General features: G+C 44.8%; 1 protein-coding gene across 2 annotated transcripts; it reads left to right on the plus strand.

Moving 5' to 3' along the window:
• Nucleotides 1-3,146: 3,146 nt before the first annotated feature.
• On the plus strand, nucleotides 3,147-19,314 carry PLA1A (phospholipase A1 member A). Of its 2 annotated transcripts, XM_066175295.1 has the most exons (11): nucleotides 3,147-3,231; nucleotides 4,824-5,025; nucleotides 6,508-6,685; nucleotides 7,390-7,498; nucleotides 10,669-10,770; nucleotides 11,575-11,664; nucleotides 12,523-12,690; nucleotides 13,751-13,840; nucleotides 14,291-14,399; nucleotides 17,778-17,942; nucleotides 19,230-19,314. In XM_066175295.1, exons 1-11 carry the CDS (start codon nucleotides 3,147-3,149, stop codon nucleotides 19,312-19,314), a joined length of 1,383 nt encoding a protein of 460 aa, XP_066031392.1. The 2 variants fall into 2 exon arrangements, with proteins under 2 accessions (XP_066031392.1, XP_066031394.1); XM_066175297.1 differs by lacking the exons at nucleotides 17,778-17,942; nucleotides 19,230-19,314 and adding an exon at nucleotides 15,555-15,820 and having other exon boundaries at nucleotides 3,148-3,231.
• Nucleotides 19,315-21,159: the final 1,845 nt, after the last annotated feature.

The following is a 21,159-nucleotide window of genomic DNA, read 5'->3' on the forward strand; positions in this document are numbered from 1 at the left end:
AACACGTGTTCTCTGCTGCTGACTCATTCTCTTGTCAGGTAAAATGTCCTCCCAAGATGTCAGAGGCTTTGGATTGAATCTTGTTGCTGGGAGGATGCTTGCACACTACAACTTTCCTGTAGGTCATGAAATATTTGAGAGAGAAATCTGAAGCAGACAGTTTCACTTTGAAACAGATTATCTTAGGGTGGAAGGAACCACAGGAGGTCACCCACATGCATTTAAGGCAGGCCTGTGTTCTTCCTACTGAGCTGCTCCATGTTGTAGAAGATGATTAGGGCTTCACAGGGCAGAGAAGCTGAAAGAGAAACTTGAACCTGAGGCCTAGGCCCTCACCTAGGCTCTTCTACATGGTAAGGATGCATTCTGCCTCATGCATACTTATACAGGCATACTAGGTGGAAGATCCATAAAGTACTCCAAAAAGGCTCAGATGGCTGGTTTTCCTCCTTTCCTGACAGAGCACCCAAGCAGACTTGCCCATGTTTCCCTTCTTCAGTTGCCAAGACAAACTTTAATGTTTACTTCCTCCTCTGTCATTGCTGGAACGCACTTTCAAATCGCTTCTTGTTGAAATAACGAATCCCACTTCCTCTGTCAGTCCTGGGAGTAATACACAGAAGTCTACATTGCTTAAAACAGACCCATGGTTTCTACTTCACAGGCAAATGACAGAAAATACAGGAGCTCTGAGACCAAGCATTCCAGCAGTAGGGGGAATCTAGAACTTAATGAGCATTGAGCTAAGCTCTAGGTGTATTTCATGCCCTTCTTTGAGTGCAAAGGCCACAGGGAGAAGTTTTAAATAGTCATCATTTGCTTAGCTCACACTTGGCTTCCCCCAGGGTCTGGTGCATTGTTTCCAGTATCAAAAATTAGTTTTCCAGGCTAAGTGAATTTTCCTGTGATCCGATTTCCACCTGACCATTGGGTATTTGCAGTGCTTATACACCTCTGCCAGCTGTTGCTTTGTGGGTGGGGACTCAACGCTTTCAGCTGAGTTGGGCACTTTCAGCATTTGCTTGAACGTGCAGACAGCACATTTTTTAAATTTTCTTTTTAATTAAAAGAATTTGTGCACAAAATCAAGTTTGTTTGCTTTCACTATCCCTGACATTCTCAAGCAAATCACACTGTGCTTCATGATTGTGTGCTGCAAGGGACTGTTAGAAGAAATCTAAAGCAGTTTGAAAGTCTACAACAGTTCTCCCATTGCCATTATAATCACTACCATTGGGAAGCAAAATAAGTGGCATTTAGTTTCTGAATTAATATAACTGTAATTGCTCTGTAATTAAGTTCACAAGCAATAAAAAGAAAACCCTTCACGCCAAAATAGTTTTACTAGTAAGAGCATTTTAAGCACAGAGTAACTTGAATGACTTTTGCTGTTTGCATAAAGAATAACCAAAGTGTGCTGCTATAATAAAAAATAAAAATCCAGGAATTACTAAATCTGAGAATTCAGAAAAAATACTGCTCAGGAAACAGAATTTTCAATTTCATTAAGACATTTCTTTTTTAAAAACTACCAGTTTTGTGCATTTGCAGAATTTTTAAATGCCAGGATGTTGTTTAACAGCTCTGCAAATACACAAAATAAAACCAGATCTGCCCATCTTGGCCAAAGATTTGTTTAACTCTAGGGCTGTAATACTGGTGCCTGCTTTATATTACATGGCATTTCAAAATTTCCATAGGACTTGGAAATTTTGAAATGGGCCTGTTGGAGTGCACAGGCTTTATCTTACAATCTGAGAAATGTAAGATAAAATAGGATTAATCTGGTGCTGGGGATGGAAAGACGAAGAGTGAGCTGGAAGCCAGGACCTGGCATTGCAGTTTTCAATCTTGGAAAATTGATTGAGTTGACAAACTCAATCACATATTTGTGAGACACTGAGGACCTGCTTCTCTGACAATAAGCCAGCTTGATCCTGGAGGCAAGTACTTCAGGGTCAGAAGGTATCTCTCTGTATGTGTCTCTGGGAGGATGCAGCTTGAGCGGGGCTTCAATAGTCCTCAAGACCAGGCAGGTGAGGCTGCCTAACTTTCACTGAAAACTGGAGAAATTTACCTCAGAAGACTTAGAAATAAAAATATCTTCTGCCTCAAACAGCCCCAAAGCCTTCAGCTGGAACAAACTGGGGTAAGGAAATTACTGTTATCACTAATAGTTCTAAAGAAATGTCTGATGCTTTTTGAAATGTCTTTGGTCATCTCCCTGATCAGACTGAAGAAATTTTTTCATTTTGTTGTTCAGCTAAGCCACTGTAGATTAGTACATGGACAGGGAACTTTTCTTTGGTTGTTACCCTTTCTGCCATTTAGTATAGCCAAGGGCAAAGCTGCCTTGTCCAGCATGATAGACCAACAAAGAGGATACAGGTGTGTCCTTACCAGGGATATGGTACCTCCACATCACGAATGTCATGTTACATGTTTGGGCGTGCACTTACTCTTCTCCATCTGTATACATCAAAGCAGTAAAGTTTTTTATTCAAAGGTCTTTTTGAAGTATTTTCATGCTTATGATGCCGGTGCATTACTGAAGGGTGCCCCAACCTTAAAAAAATGTAGTCTGGGCATGTTATGGTGATAAAACCACCAGTCACATTTTAGCCTGCCTTTCCCCTCACTTTTCAGATGTAATCCACTGTTTTGCCTTATTTAGACTGTTACAGGTATCTGACCAAAAGTAGAAATACAGGAAAGACAGTAATGCAGTAGGAAAATAAGATGCAAGACTGATATGAATCTTCCTGGCAGGGACTTACTGTGAAGCCTTGTGATAAACCAGCATCCCTAGTCAGAATTTGGCAGAAAGGTCTAGGTAACAAGGATAAAGCACTGTAACTCTATCGCTTGCTGGGACAGGTTTCACTGGCTGACTTCTGAAGTAAGAAGTTTCCCTTGAGGAAAGGGAGGTAGGGAGGAAAGGAAGATCACCATCTCCTGTAACCAAAAAGTCCGTGAAGCCTCTGCTTCAAATTTTCACTAATGGTTAAATAAGAGCAGACGCAGTTGCTCAAAATCCAAATTTGGTCATTTTCCCAAAAGTGCACAGGCTGATTGATCATTACAGAGTCAAGCTGATCATTAACCGCAGCTGTTTTTCCCCTGTACAATCCTTATACTTGAACTGGATGAACAGGAAGATGGTTGAAGATCCGAAGAGAAAACTGCTCATTGTTCTTGCTGTCCTCTTGCTGCCCAGCTCAGCACAAACAGGTAAGAAAAACATGAGTGCCTGGCAAGGGATTGAAGGTTTTACAGAGAAGGATCTGAATTCAGTTCCCCCTAAAAAAGCTGAATGCCAAGAGGTGCTTGCAATAATCTTGTTAGGTGCTGGGGAGAAAAAGTAGTGCAAGAATGGTCCTTTCTTCTCTTATGCTTTGATTCAATCACTCTCAGTGATTTAATTCTATTAACCTGATTTACAAGAATGATCCAGGTTTACCCTGAAGTGTAAAGACGCAGAAAAAGGACCTGGCAGTGGCATCTCCTGCTTCAAAAGCTCAGCAAGTGTGACCTGCAGTAGCTGAGAGAAAATAAACAAATGCCACAGTTCCATTTCTTTCTTTAATTGTACTGCCAACAAGACTGCCTGAGTGATCAGATCTAAGTCCCACAACACGTGCAGCTTCACTGCAGTGCACCTCCTGCCTTGCCTTTACTGATGATCCCCTTCATTTTATGCTATTTCTGACACTCACTGTGCTGGCACTGGACATACTTTTGCTACTTAGACTGGCTCATGACCTACATTTTTTCCAAACTGTTCTCTAAAAATACCTCTTCCTTCCTTGTCAGTGCACAGGAAGACCAAAATAAACTACAGTAAGGGATGGTCACATCCTTCTAGGGGAATCTGAATACTGAATCTCACCCCTTTGTTCTCACCCATAGGCCATGTTTTGTCTAGCTGGTGTAAAGTATCTCCTGAGGGAAATTGGGAAGCTGGTTGTTTGATTGAACAGTACATAAATGAATAATTATTTTATCGTATGTCAGAGTCAAGGTGGTTTCACTTCCTCCAGTCCAGAAAGGGAAGGTGCATGTATTGTCATTGCAGCAGGATGCCACTACGCCAGCTCTTAAAGTAACACTGCTAGTGACACACACTGCTGAACTTTTGTGCTTGCTTTCTAGCCTAAATTTGCTTAGGTGTTTTACTAGCTACAGGTCAGATGTTTATTTTTTTCTGTCTAGGTCAAAGTGCCTTCTAGCAGCAACCTTTTCCTTCTCATAAAGCATTTTCATCCACTAAATAAATCAATTGTGAAATTATCGTTGACATACTTTTTCATCAGCATTCTCATATTTTATCATCAGCATTCTCATACTTATTTCTGGATTTTTGATGCAATTGTCAGTTAGACTTGTACTTTCTATTAAGCCTACCAGAATCTGAATAAACCCATGATTCAGTGGTGACTACCTGTCAGCAACCATTTTTTAAAAGATCTAACAGCCACCTCATAAGTGTACTTAGTAGCTGATGTAGGTGGCCAAGTTGCTAAAAAAACCCAGCAAAATATCACTCACCTCACCGTAAAACAACTCTCAGAAGTCAAAGCTAGTATGACATTCATGGTTATTTTCCCAGACAGAGCTGGCATTCCATCAAAGGACAGAAACAACTTTATCAGTTGGGTAAAGTTTCCAGAATTGTCTCATTTTAATTTATGCTCTATACTTTTAATCTTTATCAATAGAAGTGAAATTGCTACCTTCATTTTCCTAATGAATTAGAATGAGGGATTTTTTTTCCCCATTGCACAGCCACAGACTAAATGTGCCGCTCCCTCCCTCCTGTGCAGGGAATACAGACAGACTCTCAGGACATCACTGCAATGACTTCCAGACAGCCAATTTCCTATGGGGCAGAAAACTTAACATCCAGTTTCTTCTGTTCACCTCCTCGAGCCCCAGCTGTGGGGAGCTGATTCCAGCTGATGATGGCATCAAGAACTACAGCTTCAACAGCAGCCTGGAAACCAAAATCATCATCCATGGCTTCAGGTGAGAGAAAGAAGAGCACTGTGACTAAGTTTTAATAAACACTGCTGGGGAATTCCCAAGGTAAATTAAACACTGCTGGGGAATTCCCAAGCACTGGGTGGGCTGGCATGTTCCTGCTTGTGTGACCTTATCTCCCCAGCAGAGTGGCTGCATGCAAAACAACTGCTAAGAACAGTCTGGAATTCTCATCCCCAAACTGGACCCAGGAAAATTCTGGGAGGCCACTGATGGAAAATGTTGCTGACACCCCCCATTACGGCACAACTTGAAGTCCTTCAGTTTGTGACCAGTTGCTTTTTCTTGTGTGTGCTTCACACCCTCTGGAGCCTAAAAAAAATTAGAAATTAGAATCTTTCTTTCTTTTCTTTTCTTTTCTTTCTTTCTTTCTTTCTTTCTTTCTTTCTTTCTTTCTTTCTTTCTTTCTTTCTTTCTTTCTTTCTTTCTTTCTTTCTTTCTTTCTTTTCCTTCCTTCCTTCCTTCCTTCCTTCCTTCCTTCCTTCCTTCCTTCCTTCCTTCCTTCCTTCCTTCCTTCCTTCCTTCCTTCCTTCCTCTCTTTCTCTCTTTCTCTCTCTCTCTCTCCCTTCACATTTTTCTATTTCTTTCCTTTTCTCAGCATTTTTAATTAAGAAGCATTTTAAGATTCTTGTCCCTTTAAATTGTCTTCTTGGATTTCATGCCCAATAGCCTGGATTAATGAGCCATTTAGAACGCCAAGCAGATAGATTAGGCTTCTATTCTTGAAAGTGTTGGGATTGGAGCAGGGTTTGTTTGGGTCTTTTTAATTGCCATCATTCTGCAAGATACTGTGCCATTTTTCAGTGGGGTGTGACAATATAATATTATTTATTTTGAAGTGGAAAAGCCTGAATAGAAAGTGCATAGAAAACCAGGATGAGACCACAGCAGATATTGCAGGGTGTTCTCAGAAAACCAGCTGTTTCCTTCAAGTGAGATAGCACACTATTCACCAGATGGCATTAGGGAAACTGGGTAGAACAGAGCCCCCTCAGTTTTCCTGGAATTCTTTGGTGTAGATTATTTTTTATTTATTATTGTCTAGAGATGATGAAATGAGAGATGTGAAAATGTAGCAGTGAAAGACCAGGTGAGCTGGCCAAGGACTTCCTGCCAGTGGCCGCAGAGAAGGATCTAGGTGTTCCCAGCCACCTCACTTACTCCAGGTGGGCTCTGTGGTGGCTAAATGAATCACCACAGAGAGAGTGAGATCTCAGCCTGAGCCTTGCAAATGTTATATCATTCATCAAAACATCTGCTTCTCTCCTGAATCAGAGCATTCTGGAAAGTGTTATTATACCACCACAAAAAAATTTCCAGGTGTGGGTGTCTGGCACAAAAATAACTTTCAGCCACTGTCTGGCAGCCTCCTCTGAGCCATGTGAAGCTCCAGCACCAGTGAACAACACAGTGGCACATGCTCTGCTTGGAGAACACCTAACATCCTTGTCTCTGGTGACTCCACAGGGCTTTGGGTACCAAACCTTCGTGGATTGAAGGGCTTGTCCGAGCCATCCTGCACACCAGCCAGGTGAATGTGATCGCAGTGGACTGGGTTTATGGGTCTACAGGAGCCTATCCCTCCGCAGTGGAAAATGTCACACAGCTGGCCCTTGCCATCTCACAGTTCATCAGCAAGCTCCTGGTAAGCTACTGTGCATTTCCAGTGCAGAGAGCATGGCCAGGGAACTGCTCCCAGCATGCTGTAGCCATGAGTTGGACAAGTAGATTTTTTATTGCAGATTTTTCCAGGCTTGAGCATGCTACCATTTTTCTTCTTCCTTTTGAGTTTTGACATTTTCTAGAAAAAAATCACAGTTGTCAGCTGCCTCTCCAGTTCAGATCAAACCTAAAGCCTGCCTTGGGTTTTCTCAGATCCATATTCACTGGACAGTCTTCTGATGATGATGACAAATTTTTTTCCAGGAAGCTGGAGGGAGTGAGATTTGAGGCTATATTGTATTTGCTATTGGCGTCAGATATACTTCCCAGTATGTGGAAATCCCCAGATGTGTCCCATTCTGTTCGTGCAAAGCACAGCTGAACAAGACTTCTGCAACCAGGGTGATAAATCCTTGTGTTAACCAGCTACATGTAAACTCTCCATCAAATGTTTGCAGTGCTGACCAACCTGCCTAGGGCTGGGTTTGCACCTGTGGACCTGAAGAAAGGCTCCAAAGAACAGAAAGGGCAATACCCATCATTTCGTTAAGAATCTGGTTTTCCACTGTGCACCTCAAAAGCAATCCGACATTAGGAGAGTTATAGAGCTGCTGTGTAGGCTGGGACAGGGTATTTCACCTTTCGGCTACAACAGAAACAATGATTTGTATTACTGTCACCCTGCAGGCCCTGGGAGTCTCAGGGACATCTATCCACATCATTGGGGTAAGCCTCGGAGCACATGTCGGGGGCCTGGTGGGGCACTTCCATGGTGGTCGCCTGGGACGGATAACAGGTATCATCACACTGAGTCTGGGGTCCTCACCTGCCCTTCAAGAGAGAGAATGGAAGAGCAAGAAAGGGGGGTCATTCAGAGTGCCCTTTGAATTTCATAAGGGCTCACTAGATCCAAGCTTATGGGCTTCTTCCTAGATTCTGACAGTGCCTTTCCAACATCAGTTCCCCCCACACTCCCAAAAGAACACAAGTATTTGCAAAAGGGTCCTTCCACCTCTGCTACACTCTTCAAATTGGTGCCAACTTAGCAAAGTATGAGCTCTCATGACTAGTGAAAGTCCACAACACCCAGAGGCTTTGCTTCCAAATTACAGCATGTACATGTGGTTCTTAGAATTAAAGCCCACAATGCAATTGCAGGGGGAGCAGCAGGAGTGAGCTGCTCTGCAGGAAAACATGAGCTGAGAGCCAAGGGGACAGTAAGGTGGGCAGTGGCCTCACAGACAAGGGGTACAGTCCTACTGTGTCTGGGCAAGAAGAGCAGAGCAGGTCCAGTGACAGGAACCAGGGTCATCCACAGTCCAGTGATCATCAGGCAAGTTTGTAGTGATAAGGCAAGCCCAAGATCAAGCTGGGAAGTCAAGTCAGGACCAAGCAGGACCAACAAGGCAAAGGCCAGGGCATGGCATCCCTACCACACAGCTCAGGCAAGAGCCTGAGCCAGTGTTGGGAGGACCCAGATGAAGCTCCTTGCTGTTCTCTCCCGCAAACTGGCTGTTTTCACAGCAGGCTGGTCTAATGCCACCCATTTGTACCAAATCAGAGCTGACCTTAAACACAGCCAGACTCCTGGGTGTGAGGAAGAGGCTCCACTGGGGGAATTGCAGAGCAAAATGGTCATAGGCTGATCCTGTCAGAGTTTTTGGTAAACTCGGGACCTGTTCAGCCTTTAGGTGTGGAGCATGAATAAAGTCACAGAATCATTTAGGTAAGAAGAAACTTTGGAATGTCTCTTGTCCACACACCATCACCACTATCACCTCTCCTCAAAGTAGGGCTGCACTGAATGTCATATCAGATTGTCAAGGGTTTTACTAATTTGGGGGAATCCCCAATGACAGAGATTCATTTTGATAGGAGGGGAATGCCGCTAAGAAGGAACAGACATAAAGTCTCCAGTTCCCAGTCTGCCCCAGCCCATGCTGGTCTGTCTCACAGAGGTATCCTCAGGAAGGGTCTCACTGCACTCTTAGCAGGGCAGTCCAGAGAAATGTTGGTTCAGTTTTCACAGCTACCCATGCTGCATAAAATACAGGCATTTCTTAACAGAAATGAAAGAAGTGAATTTCATGTTGAGACCTTGTTAAAGCTGGAAATCAAAGTTTACATTAGGAGGAAGTTGGAGTAGCCTCTGCCCTGCACCAGAATTTAATGATCAGTGATGTCTTCAGATAGGCTGAAGTAGACACATTTCCATGAAACCATGGTAATTAACTTCAGAGTGAAGCACTCTTGCCCTTTGTGTCACCCACAAGTAATAGAATCTCTGTAGATTTATTTATTTCATTTTTAACTCTGCTAGAATACAATCCCTTTTCCACATTCCTGTTTATCCTGTGATTTTATAGGCACACTGGGCATTGCAGATTCCAGTTCAGATTCAGGAGCCTGAAGACAGGATGGGTTAGACCCAGGATACACCTGATCTCATCTCCTGCCTTCTCACACACATGCACACACCCACACAGCAATTTGATCCCAGAGCCACAATTTGCTGAAGTGTTTTCAATCACCTAAGAAGAGCTGTGTGGAGCAAAACCAGAGGGAGCTTTGGAGGTCAGAGCACAGACTTTACTTCTCCAAAGTGAGTTTCTTTAATCCATGCCTGTTCCAGTGGATATCTCCCTGTGCAGGAAAGAAACTGGAATGAACAGCACTTATCAAACTCTGAAAATAACACTTTGTTTCAATACTCGCAGAGGAAATGAAAAAGCTTGAAGGAATTAATTTGCATGTAGAGCTCCAGTGAATAGTTTCCTTAGCAAAGATGTACATCTCAATGGAGTTTGTGCAGTTTGTGCTTGGAGCAGGAAGGGGTAGAGGAGAGAGGATAGAAACGTGCTTGCCTTGGAGCTGTGCTAGGATTGACTGCTGTTCTTATTAGGTTTCTGCCTGCTCACTAAGAAATTTATGCCACACTAAATAACAATTTTCAGTATCTTTTAAAGTTTTTAACTACAACTTGGTCTGTAGAAGTGGGTGGGGAACCTCAGTTTTTTGTGCATATCAAGATTAAAGAGCATTAAAGTCTTATTTTTAGCTTTTATTTACAGAAAGAACATTTCTGTACATTACAGAATTTCCTCCTTCCCTTTCCCCTCAGAAATGCAGACGTGCCCATTTATATATTGCTGATACTGCCTTTTCCATAGAGAATTAATGAGACTGAGTCCAAAACTGGCTGAAACCAGCCAGCTCCAAGGTTGAGTGGCATGTGGAGCAGACCTGCTTCCTAACTATTGTTACCTGGGGACTGAAAAAAAGTCTTGTGAGGTTACTTTTTTATAAAATGAGAACAGGATAAACATCAGAAAAAGATTTTTTTTATCTGCTTCTTGGTATTGCCAAGGATATTTCTCCGTGTTCCTTTGAGTCCACAGAAATTGCTCTAGAAGCAAGTTTTAGGCAAAAATGTAGATGATTGCTAAAGGACCAATTTTACTTGTGGGAAAAAGGGCTCAGAACCCTCTGGTTTAAAATTTTTAGGTAGTATGAAACTTCTGTAATTCCTGAGTTAGTTAATGCCTGGGGTGCTGAATTCACCACCTAACTGCTGATCTCCAGAGACATTTCTCAGACTGTAGTGCTAATACACACGACAGTACAATTTGGGAAGGCATTAACAAGTTTGATTCTATTTCACCAAAACTCCAAGAGACACTATGCACCCACTCTGTCAAAGCTATTTAAAGCCCAGTCATGGCTTTACAGCCTGGAACCTTGAGTTAAAACACTGCTAAAAGGGTGTGGAAAAGCGAGGACAATGCAAGGAAGCTGTGATGGAAGTTGGCACTGGCAGAAACTATTCTGGAGCCTTATTGCTGAGACCTTGGAATAATTTATTATTTCTGCCTAGCACTAAAGTTTTAGATAAAATAACTGGTCCAGAAATAAGAAAGAGAGGGGCTGAAGAGTACTTGTTTTTAAGGGTGTCTGATTTTGTTACAGCCCTGGATCCTGCAGGCCCTAAGTACACCAGAGCCAGCCCCGAGGAGCGCCTGGATCCTGGGGATGCCCTCTTCGTGGAAGCCATTCATACTGATGCTGACAGTAAGCTGGCTTCCCTCTCCCTCAGTCTGGACTTCTGCTCCTCCTGACATCCCTATCACTAAGGGGTCGGTAGGTCATTGTCCCCTTTTTGCCAGACTACCATGAGTTCGAGTTCACTGTGAGGAAATTTCTTGTTAAGAAAGGTTTTGATGTTGAATTCATACCCCAAAGTACTTCAAACAACAGACAGGCAGAGATTGCTACAGCAGAGTGAGTTTATGCAGAACCGGCTCGGCAAGTCATTTACGGCCTGAAGGGAATGTGTAGGTCTAGTTTCACTTTTGTTTTTTCTCACCTGATGTAAGAAAGGTGCCACCGAGAGTGCTGTCGGAAAGTAACAGAGTCAAACCAACAGCTGGTGCAACAACAGAGTAACTTCTCTAAAGCACTGAGGATCTACATGAGCAGAACATGTGCTAAAGAATAATGTGGTGCCTCTGAGTCACACCTTTTTCCTCAGGGAAACCTCTACCAACACAACTCTCAATTATCCTTCATAATACCACATTAAGGCTGTGGTCAGTTTACTTCTCCTTTCCATAGAATCAAGAACTAGAGTCACTGAGGTGGTGGCTAAGACCCAGTTTCCAGACATTTTGATGGCAGGGCCCAGAGCATTTTCAGCTCCATGCATCCAAACTGCACATGTAGAAGCAGGAAATCTGGCCTTGATGTCTCCAGCATTAGGGCTAGATCCAGTAATACTAATGCTCAACCAATTGTTGGGACCTGTCATCAACATGTAGGGTAAAGCCTACAGAAGAGCCAAGCCTGAGAATGAAGTGGCATTTCACCTCCTTTCAGATTTCGGGATCCGGATTCCTGTAGGCCACATCGATTATTTTGTCAATGGAGGCAAAGATCAGCCAGGATGCCCCAGATTCATCTCTGCAGGTAAGAACACTCTCTGGCTAAGCAAAGAGCTTTCATGGCCATTTAGCAGGCTGTGAAAATGCTGCTTGGCAAGCAGCTCTTGCTACAGCCAGGGCAGTCAGCAAAGCAAGACAAATATATTCACAGCTCCACATCTCTTCTCAGCAGTACAAGAAGCAGGTGAAATTAAAATCACATACAGATCAAGTGTCTTGGCAGCACCACTGTCAAGAGATGCGATTTCGGTGATGCTTCTCTGTGACACAAAACCCTAGCTTCAGTAGAGGTGACACTTTGCTAGAAAGGCTCCTAGGTAGCACTAACAAAAGCTGCTTTTTGTTTTCACGCTGGAAGTTGTGTCTACTTAGAGAGATAGTTCATACAATTACTGTCCTTTTCTTCTAGAGAAGAGGACTTCCCACAGTGAACAGTGTGGACTCATTAACATTCAAGTGTGTTCTCTATGAGTCAGCTGTATTGAGGGTCAGCTTACCTGGGATACCTATGGTACTGTATTTCCTATAGCTGGGATTTCAGTGCAGGTGGGAGTTGAAGCTGCCGCACCCCCTTACAGAGAGCTTGATTGATGGCCTGACTGATGGGACACTGACAGGAACATGACAGCCCTGTGGTCCCTCTCTTTTAAAGGATTCAGTCTCAGAGATAGATACACTTCTAACTTCCTGCAGAACTTTTCTTGCAGTGGGATCTGGGCTTGTAGCCACAGAAATGCCCTGCAAAATGTTGTTAATGCAATGGTGACACTGTCACTGCAGTAAGAGTGTTGCTTCACCCCCCGTTCCTTGGGAATGAGCAAAACGTCTGAAGCTGACAGAAAGGCTCATGGCTGCTTTTCTCTGGTTGATTTTTTCCTTGCAGGCTATAAATTCCTGATCTGTGATCACATGCGGGCAGTACACCTCTACATCAGTGCCTTGAACCATGCCTGTCCCATTGTGGGGTTCCCCTGTGCAAGTCATCAAGATTTTCTAAATGGTCATTGCCTGGACTGTGCAGAACCCTTCCGGTCTTCCTGTCCCAGAATAGGTACAGTACCAGCATGAGACCTTCCCAGAGGAGATGATAATACATTCCTGATGGTATCAGTGCAGACCACAGGATGCAGTCCAGAATTCTCTGAGCAGGATTTGCTTTGGATCTGTTTTGGGAAGAGTGAGAAGCTGTTTTGTTTTTAGGCTTCTATAGACACATAAAAGCTCATATATTGACAAGGTAGAACAGCAAAATCTTGATTATTTCTGATCTTTAAACATTTCCTAGGGCCCAGATAGGTTTTGAAAGAGACTTTCGAGAATCACCTGCCAAAATCAGTAGGCAATCAGCTCAAAAAATGTCTTGTTTAGAGAAGCAGCTGAAAATTTTAGCTCAAGCCTGGAGTTCCATTCTTCTATACCACTCAGTGTTGCTGAGTCACCTCCTTTTCATAAATTTCTGCCATGGTCACCCCAGAGATGATGGGGTCCAGTCCAGATGATGACCAGTCTTTGGACTGGGAGAAGGTAATAGATGCCTCTTTTAGGCTTCTGAAACTGGGCTGTGGCATGAGGAAAGGAAGTGTCCTCTGCTGCTATTTGCAGTATGGTACCAGAGGAACATAAAGAGAGGCCTTTTTTGGTATAGTTCTCTCAGATCAGCCACCTCCTCCCCATCTGACCAAAACATTTTGCCAGCTATTCAATGATGCAGCCCACGAGTTATGGTGGTTTCCTCATTTGACCGAGGAATTTAATTTCCCTTGTGTTTGCACTGTCATTTACATCTGCACTAAGTTTCCTGACTTGGTAGTCTTTAGTTTTGCTCATTTTGCACACTGACTGCACAGTTTGTTAGTAGAGGGATGAAAAGAAAGCCACCAAGAGGTTCTCTGGTGATAATTACCTGGGGTAGCCAGAGGAGGTTTCCTTGAGGGAGTGTTAACCTGTCAAATAGACACGACAAACTTGTACTTGCTCAGATTTGCACGGGTATCAGAAAGGGACCTGTTCTCCAAGACAGGGGAGTCAGGCAGGGTGAAAGGATGTGGCTGATTATATTTCTGCTTTGTCATTTATGTCTTTTCCTGCACTGACTTTATTTCCTCCCGCAGGCCTGCTGGAGCAGGCAGGTGTCAACATGAGCAGGCTGCCCCAGGAAGTGAAAGTTTTTTTAACAACCAGTCCTTCACCCCCATTCTGTGGTAAGTAGCATGAGAGAAAAAGGAGCCAGAAGGGTGTTGGCCAATGAGGCAGATCCTCTGAGGAGCCCAGGTAGTCACAGCACACTACCCCAACAGAGTCAGCTGCTGTGGGCCATGGGGTCTGAGACACACCACTGAAGAGCAATAACCCTGCTCATCTCCCCCATAAAGCCCTTTCCAACAGATTCGTTAGTGTGGGCACAGCCCTGAACTAACACAGCCACGTGGTTTCAGGGCTGAAGTAAAAGGGATTGAAAATCCCTGTCTGTTCACACTGGGCTATACAGACGTGCCCCCTGTGCCTCACATAGCACAGAGACTTGATTCTTTCTTATGTCTGTTTAATTTTTTCTGCTGGTGGGGCCAGGGAATGAGTGCCTCTCTTTTGTCATGGGTAGGTCCTACAGATTGTACATGTCCTCACTCCCACATTCTTTGCTTCTTGCTCAGTCCACCACAGCCTGGTTGAGTTCCACTTGCTGAAGAAAAGAAACAGAGTCACCACCATTGAGATCAGTTTCAGCAGCAACAGCACCAAGGACACAGCAAAGATCACCATGTGAGTGACAGTGCATGCTTCTGGCCTGTTTCTTCCCTTGTCCATGAGTAAGGATGTTTATTCTAGTCCAGGAAAAGCACAACGGTGTATTTCCCTGAGTAGTGAACCACTTGTTCTTGAGTCCCTCCACATTTTCCTTAAATGCCCTCAGGAATCAGGCATGTGTTACCATTACTCAGTAACCCTGATTGGGTCTATGTCTTTCCCAAGTGCACAAAGGAGTAGGAACACCCTGGGAGCACCAGATTTGCATCCTTTTGTGTGGCTATGCTGGTTCCTTTTCCACACCCTACTCTGACCTGACACCACTTCCAATTGTAATGACTGTCAGATAGTTATTAGCCCTGCTCTGGCAGACAGGGATGGCTTACAGCAAGACCTCAATCCACCACAGCTCCAGACGGATGGACTTGGTGGCTCAGACCTTTCTCTTGATGCCCAAGAGGACAGCAGTGGCAAAGAGGAGACAAGTGCACCTCAGGATAGTCAGAAATGTGTTAGTAGCTTGTTGCAGAAATGCTCTCACTCCCATTGCAGGAAAAAGCAAGGGGCAGGGGACCAAGAGCCTCTGTGTGGACAGAAAGATGCCTCTTGAAAGCACCACCCTCTGCCAGATCATGTCTGAATTAAAAGATCAGACTTCACAGCTTCCACAGGTCTTGCCACCAGGGGATCTCCCCACCACAAGTTCCCCAGAGCCTTCCTCACTTCTTCCTACTCCTCGCCCATTGCTCTGGACTGGGAACCACAATGAAGCTAGCACATGCTGCTGGCTTCCTCAGGAAGCAGGAAAGCAGCCTGCTAAAGAGCCCCAGCCAGCTCTCCTGGGATCACTGGGGTTCCAGTGCTGGCTCCCACACAGTCCTAAGTCCTTACAGTCCCACACAGTCCTTACTGCCCCACGCAGTCCTTACTGCTAAGCCAAAATATTGTGACCTCAGCTAATCGTGTTGCTGATTCAGTCGTGGGCACCAGGAGGTAGTGGGGAGAAATGAGGAAGGGGAAGCCACACCCTAGGGTACTCTCCAGGATGACACAGATGCTTGGTCACAGATTTCCAGCCAGGCACCACAATTTGGGTTTCTACTCTAGCCTGATGGAGCTCAGTCTGTTCAACTTCTTCTGGTTTGGAAGCCAAATCTGCCTTTTCCACAGATGCAGGAGGGAAGAAATATGATTTCCCAGGTCATACCAGGACCCGTGCAGCCCTTCCATCGGCAGTTGTCGGACACTAGGTTTGGTGGGAGTCCAGCAGGAGGCATGTGAGGCTGGAGGGAAAGGCTGCCCGGGGCAGTGAGCCAGGCAGGCAATCCCGAGGCTTTGCTGTACCCTCCGGTTTTAATGAGAAGTGGAGTTAGAGCAGGGTAACCTATCCAGAGATGCCCGGCGGGGGAGAACAGCAGCTGTATTTCTTTTAAATGCCCTTCTTAGAAACACAAGGCAAAACTGAAAAATTTGCTTAGAGCAATAAACCTACAGGCTTGACAGTATAAAATTGAAGATGTCCCTTTTATTTCCCACTAGTAGCAAAGGGCAAATTTGTTCTAGGCAAAGCTCAGCCTCCCAGTGTAGTCAAGCTCAGAGTATCAAATGGGCATCTAAACATAGATCCTCACATCACAGTTCAGACACTGATCGATCAGTGACTTATCTCAGATGATGTGTCATGTATATCATCCTGCAGTTTCCCAGAAGTGCAGAGGCACTTACTTGGGAGTGTTCAGCTAGTCTCAGACCTTCAGCAAAGGGGACTCACATGGTTGTGTCTTGCCTCACACTGCCCTTCTCGTCTCCTCTCCCAGATACCCATTCCAATCTCACTCCTCCCCACGTGTTGCTCAGAATGCCCCAAGAGACACATCCCCAAGCTTCAGTAGCTGACATGGGCCTGATGAATGAGGAGATTGTTATGCAGGACACTTCCCAGGTGCACTGCTGTCTGCTTACACATCACTTGACATCAACCCCCATATCCAAGAAAACATACCTCTGAAGCCAGCCAAGTCTTCTAAATCCATTCAAAGGTTGTACAGGATTGGACCAAGTGCCAGTCCCAGGAGTGGCTCTTTTGACATGGTTAACTGTACTGCATTCCTCTGTCTATGGACAATATGCCAGAGAAAGATGGCCTCCATTTGCTATCCATTCTTCACTTTTATAACCACAGTTTCGCCATGCTTCCTATTTCTCGCAGCTTCAAGCCAGACACACAAAACCCAGCACCTACAGCTGCAGTCTAAGGAAGAGACTGGGTGTGCTGGTGTGGGCTGGCTGCTGTGAGTGCTGCTGTCAGCCCGTGTCTGACAGTTACCTTGGTTAGCAGAATTGTAGGGTCTTCCTGACCCTTTTGTCACCTCTCCTCTTTTCCTGCCATCGTGTTTCTGATCAGACAGGTGGTTCTGGAACCATGCCACGTGAACTGCACATATATAATTCTTCATGAGCACAAGGAAATCCATGATCTCCATGCTCTAGGAGGTGCCAAGCAGATCAAGTGTAAGGCCCACTGGATAGACTCCATAGGAGGGACTTAAAAAATACCTGGGCAGTACAGATCTATGGCACACAACTCACTGGACTCTGGTCATTGCCAAACCTCTGTCATTTCTCAGCTCACAGTGCCTGGGTAAGAGCACAACGACAGACAAAGGTCTCTCTATCCAAGCATCCCACCTTCATCATGATCAAAAGCAAGCAGCTAGAGAAGAGTATAAAAAAAATCTCTGTGTTAGCACGTAGCAATACTTCCCCAAAGAGTTTCCCTGTGTCTAGTTACATCTCAGGGACTTTCAGAGCCAAAGATGAGATCTTTATCCTTACTAGATTTTGTATTCCACAAACCTGTCCCTCCCTTGACTCATACAGTCATGTAAACTTCCTGGTATTCACAACATCCCAAAGCAAGGATTTTAACAGCTTGAAAGGACTGGTACTCTGTGCAGTGTGCATTCTTTTTGAGCCTGCCACCTCTTAGCTTTCTTTGAGGACCCCAGTTTGTGTAGTGGAAGAAATTATGAACAACTGATCCTCATCCATGTCCTTCACCATTTCATAGATGTAGACTTATCTACTACTTACCTCTCTGTGACAAGCTGAGCAGTGTTTCAATCAATATGCGCCAGTAAGAAGAGCTGGTGATGGAAGGAAGGATATTTATTCAGAAATATTCCTGAATACAGGGATAAAACATGGAAAGACAGCCTGTAAGATGCTCATGTGATGCCTTGTTTCGACAGATGAGTCTTCTCACTCAATTTTATTACATGAGGGCTTCACAATAACACTGCAGATTCCTCCAGTGTTTCCATGGATCTGCACGTGGACTGTATCTGCAGGTTGACTGAACACATCTCTCACATCTCTCATCCTGCCTTGCAGACCTAAGGACGAAAAAACAGGCAAACATCTGCTGGCCCACCGAGTTCCCCTCTGCCAGATAAACAGCGTGACCCTGAAGTATATCCCCAAGAATCATTTTTGGAGCAAGGATGAGCCATCCATTGTTGGCAAGTTCTGTGTAGCGCCACTGCCTCTCAATAGCAGGTAAGCCTCAGGAATGTCATAGAGGGATGTACTAAGCCTATGGATGAAGCCTGTGGTTTGAAGCAATGCATTTTACCTCCTATTTAGGGAAACATGTAAAGAGGTCTTTTCCCATCACCTCTGTGTCCCTATGTAACTGATTTTGTATTTGTGAAAGAGAAAAGCTACAAAGGTAGTTTTCTAGGAGTTTTCTAAAATTCTTCCCCCAGGATAAAAGTGTTGTGCCGTGGAAGGAATAGGGCTGCTTAGGAAGATACCTAAGTCACAAACCATGGCAAAAGCTTGTCCTATCTAGAATTTATTCATTTGTCCTTGTTTGTCCTCTCCATCTTCCCCTGTCTACAATGGGCCCCCATCTAAAACATGACAGGTGAATGTTTTTCAGGATGAGACAACAGAAGACCAATAATATATTTCTGTGTCTTATACGGCAAGGTTTATAAAGCACTAAGTTTACAGACAACCATTTTGGCATTTTCTAGGTCAGACATGGTAGAGTATATACCTTCAGCTATAGTTCCTTTCCCAGAGTAAAAGCAGCCAAGTCCTTCTTATCCTGAGAGAGATAATTGTCTTCTCCATAATACAATATTCTTGACTGGAGTTTTAGATCCAAAGTTCTTGCAGGCAGGACAAGACAGCTGGGTCTACATTGGCACATTAAACTGTCCATCTACATTGCTTCTGAAATGCTGGATCAAGGCTGAAGCAAGCTAGTGGATACTTCAAAGCAGGTTCAAATTCTGTTTTGACGGAGAGCAAGGAGGCTGAAGTTCTGGGCAGTAAAAATATGTCCAGTAGGCCCAGAGAGGGGAAGAAAAAAGGCATTCCTATATAAATGCCAGGTACTCCCTTGAGTACAAGGGCTATTCCTTACTAGCATGTTTTGTACTCCAGAGTTGGGATGGATGTGATGTGTTTTTATCACTTATGAATGGGACAGCAAGCCACACTGCCTGAAAGAGGTGCTAACCTGCATCCCTGGAAGCACTGGACTTGGCTTTGATACAGATAGTAAGCTGTGGAGTTGCACAGGCTCACGACTGTGCTTCTGTCACTGTGCTGGGAGCACTCAGAACAACAATGGTGCTGCTGAGGTCAAGGGAAAGGTGCAGGACACAAGCCCATCCATGCCCTTCCAGCCAGTTCATCCCAGCCAGGGCACAGCATCCCATTCACTATCCCTTGCAAAGCAGTGCAAGGTCCAGCACTTTGCTTGCTTCTGTGTTAGGATAGCAACCTCCACCTGCCAGTGCCCAGCCTGACTTCTCTGTGCTCTTCCCACAGCAGGACAATGTCATGTCTGCCCCGGAGCCTCACCCTCCCCAGCAAAACAGACATCTCGTATGACCTGTCTACTGCCTGTGCCTAGCTCTGCCTTCAGGATACACAGAACCAGAATGGAGTCATAAACCTATTGCTGCTCTCTGCTCCCAGATAATACTTTCACCATAAAACTGGATGGGTTTTTTGCTGCCTGCATTAGGGGCATGATGTCCAGGAAAAGAAGTGCATGGCAGATTGACAAATACAAGGCTAACTGGTTACAGCAAAATCTTCCAGTTAAAAGACTGGATTGACACTTTTATCTCACAGGTTCTATAGCTAGCTCTCAAAGTGAGACAGGAAAGTCATTCAATCTCATGGTTTGAATCTGTACGAAAGAAGGAGTAGATAATATCACTCTTTTTATAGTGGGAGTATTAGTATAATTCATTAGTGTTTTGTATTAAACTGTCCTGAAATCTTGATATTAAAAAGGAGAGGTATTATTCTTCCTCAGCAAGGGGAAACGGTGTGGTCTAAGTTTGGCACAGAGAGGAGTCATTCTTAGCCAGAATTCCAATGGGAAACTCACTAGATCCATCTATAAGATGCTTTCAGAGGGAGACCCTATTAATTTCACAGCACATAATTCTGAAGCTCACATGAAGTGAAGCAGGTACCAGAAGCAGCACAGAGCTCTCACATCCAATGTTGCACAGCTTTCACCATCTCCCCAAAATAGAAGGTAGTAGGAGAATGGAGCATTGCAGCCACAGGGCCACCTAAAACAAATTAGTCCCAGAAACTCAGCACAGCCAAGTCTGGAAATAATTGGTGAAAGATTAGAGTGGGATGCATGACCCCAGAAACAACACACCCACACCTTTTCCACACCATGCAAATTAAAGAGGTGACAAGCCTTTCATCATTTCTACTCACAAATCACATCTTCTGTTGGCCATTTTGTCTGCTTCCCTCTGGCTTCACTGAGTGACAGAAAACTGCACCAGGAATTCCATGATCAGGAGTGAGGGACATGCTAAAAGCATTTTTGCTATGAAGAGTTGTCTCAAGTCATTTGCCATGAGCTGTCACTCCTGCTCCACGAGACAGTGTCACAGCAGAATTAGCTCCTGCTTTCAGTTCACATCCAAGATTTTGGGCCCTGCCTTATGGCTCTTTTGAAGGACAGCTGACAAACACCATCTCCAACACACATTTGAGAGGGGGATAGAGCTGGACTCTGACAACCTGAGAGAGATTCATGTTAGTTGGCACCATGATTAAAGAGTTTTCTGGGAGCTTCTTGTTGAAGACTAGATTATAAGCTCAGTAGACACCTGTGAAGGGCAGTGTGTAATTCAGTCCAGCCTGGTCCAGTGCTCTGGGAGGTGTACAAAGCACCTCGACAGATGGACCCAGTTCTACTGTGCATTTCAGTTCCTTTGCAGAAGGGACTCCAGCAGCTCTCATGTCAATCTGCTGCAGACATTTCTGAGCTGTGAAAGGCAGTGGGGTCAGGCTGAAGCACCAATGTACTGACAGAGCACAGTAATGACCATGAGCAGGATGATTCCCAGGCCTGGGGCAGCCCCATTTTCTGCCCTGGTGTGGGAGCAAAGGTGAGCAGTGCAAGGAGCTGTGTACATCACAGATTCCACATACCCACCACTCCAGAGGCCCTTGGCGAGAGTGCCAGATCCCAAGGGCACAGGTTTTGCCCAGCTGAGACTTGTAAGAAAGGCCAAACCCAACACTGGGCCACAGTCCCTGTGTGAGCAGGGCAGGGCAGAGCAGGTGGGGATGTCTCCACCAGCCCAAGGCTGACACAAGGCCAGCCCCACAGGCAGTATGGCTGTGCCCCAGCATGTGTGTGCCAAGAGGCACTGAAGGACACTCTTCCCTGTGCTGACAGAAGAACCAACATTCTTCGCTCTTTCCCTGAATACCT

The sequence above is a fragment of the Chamaea fasciata genome, unplaced genomic scaffold, assembly GCF_029207755.1.
Source record: "Chamaea fasciata isolate MVZ Bird 193981 ecotype frontalis unplaced genomic scaffold, bChaFas1.0.hap1 SCAF_2, whole genome shotgun sequence".
NCBI lineage: Eukaryota > Metazoa > Chordata > Aves > Passeriformes > Sylviidae > Chamaea > Chamaea fasciata.

What these genes read in the sequence shown, in the direction of transcription:
- PLA1A (XM_066175295.1), top strand. Translation starts at nt 3,147, where the DNA reads ATGAACAGGAAGATGGTTGAAGATCCGAAGAGAAAACTGCTCATTGTT. An exon ending in TCGCCTGGGACGGATAACAG is followed by an intron (nt 7,499 to 10,668) that starts GTATCATCACAC and finishes ATTTTGTTACAG; the next exon opens with CCCTGGATCCTGCAGGCCCT. An exon ending in TCCTTCACCCCCATTCTGTG is followed by an intron (nt 13,841 to 14,290) that starts GTAAGTAGCATG and finishes CTTCTTGCTCAG; the next exon opens with TCCACCACAGCCTGGTTGAG.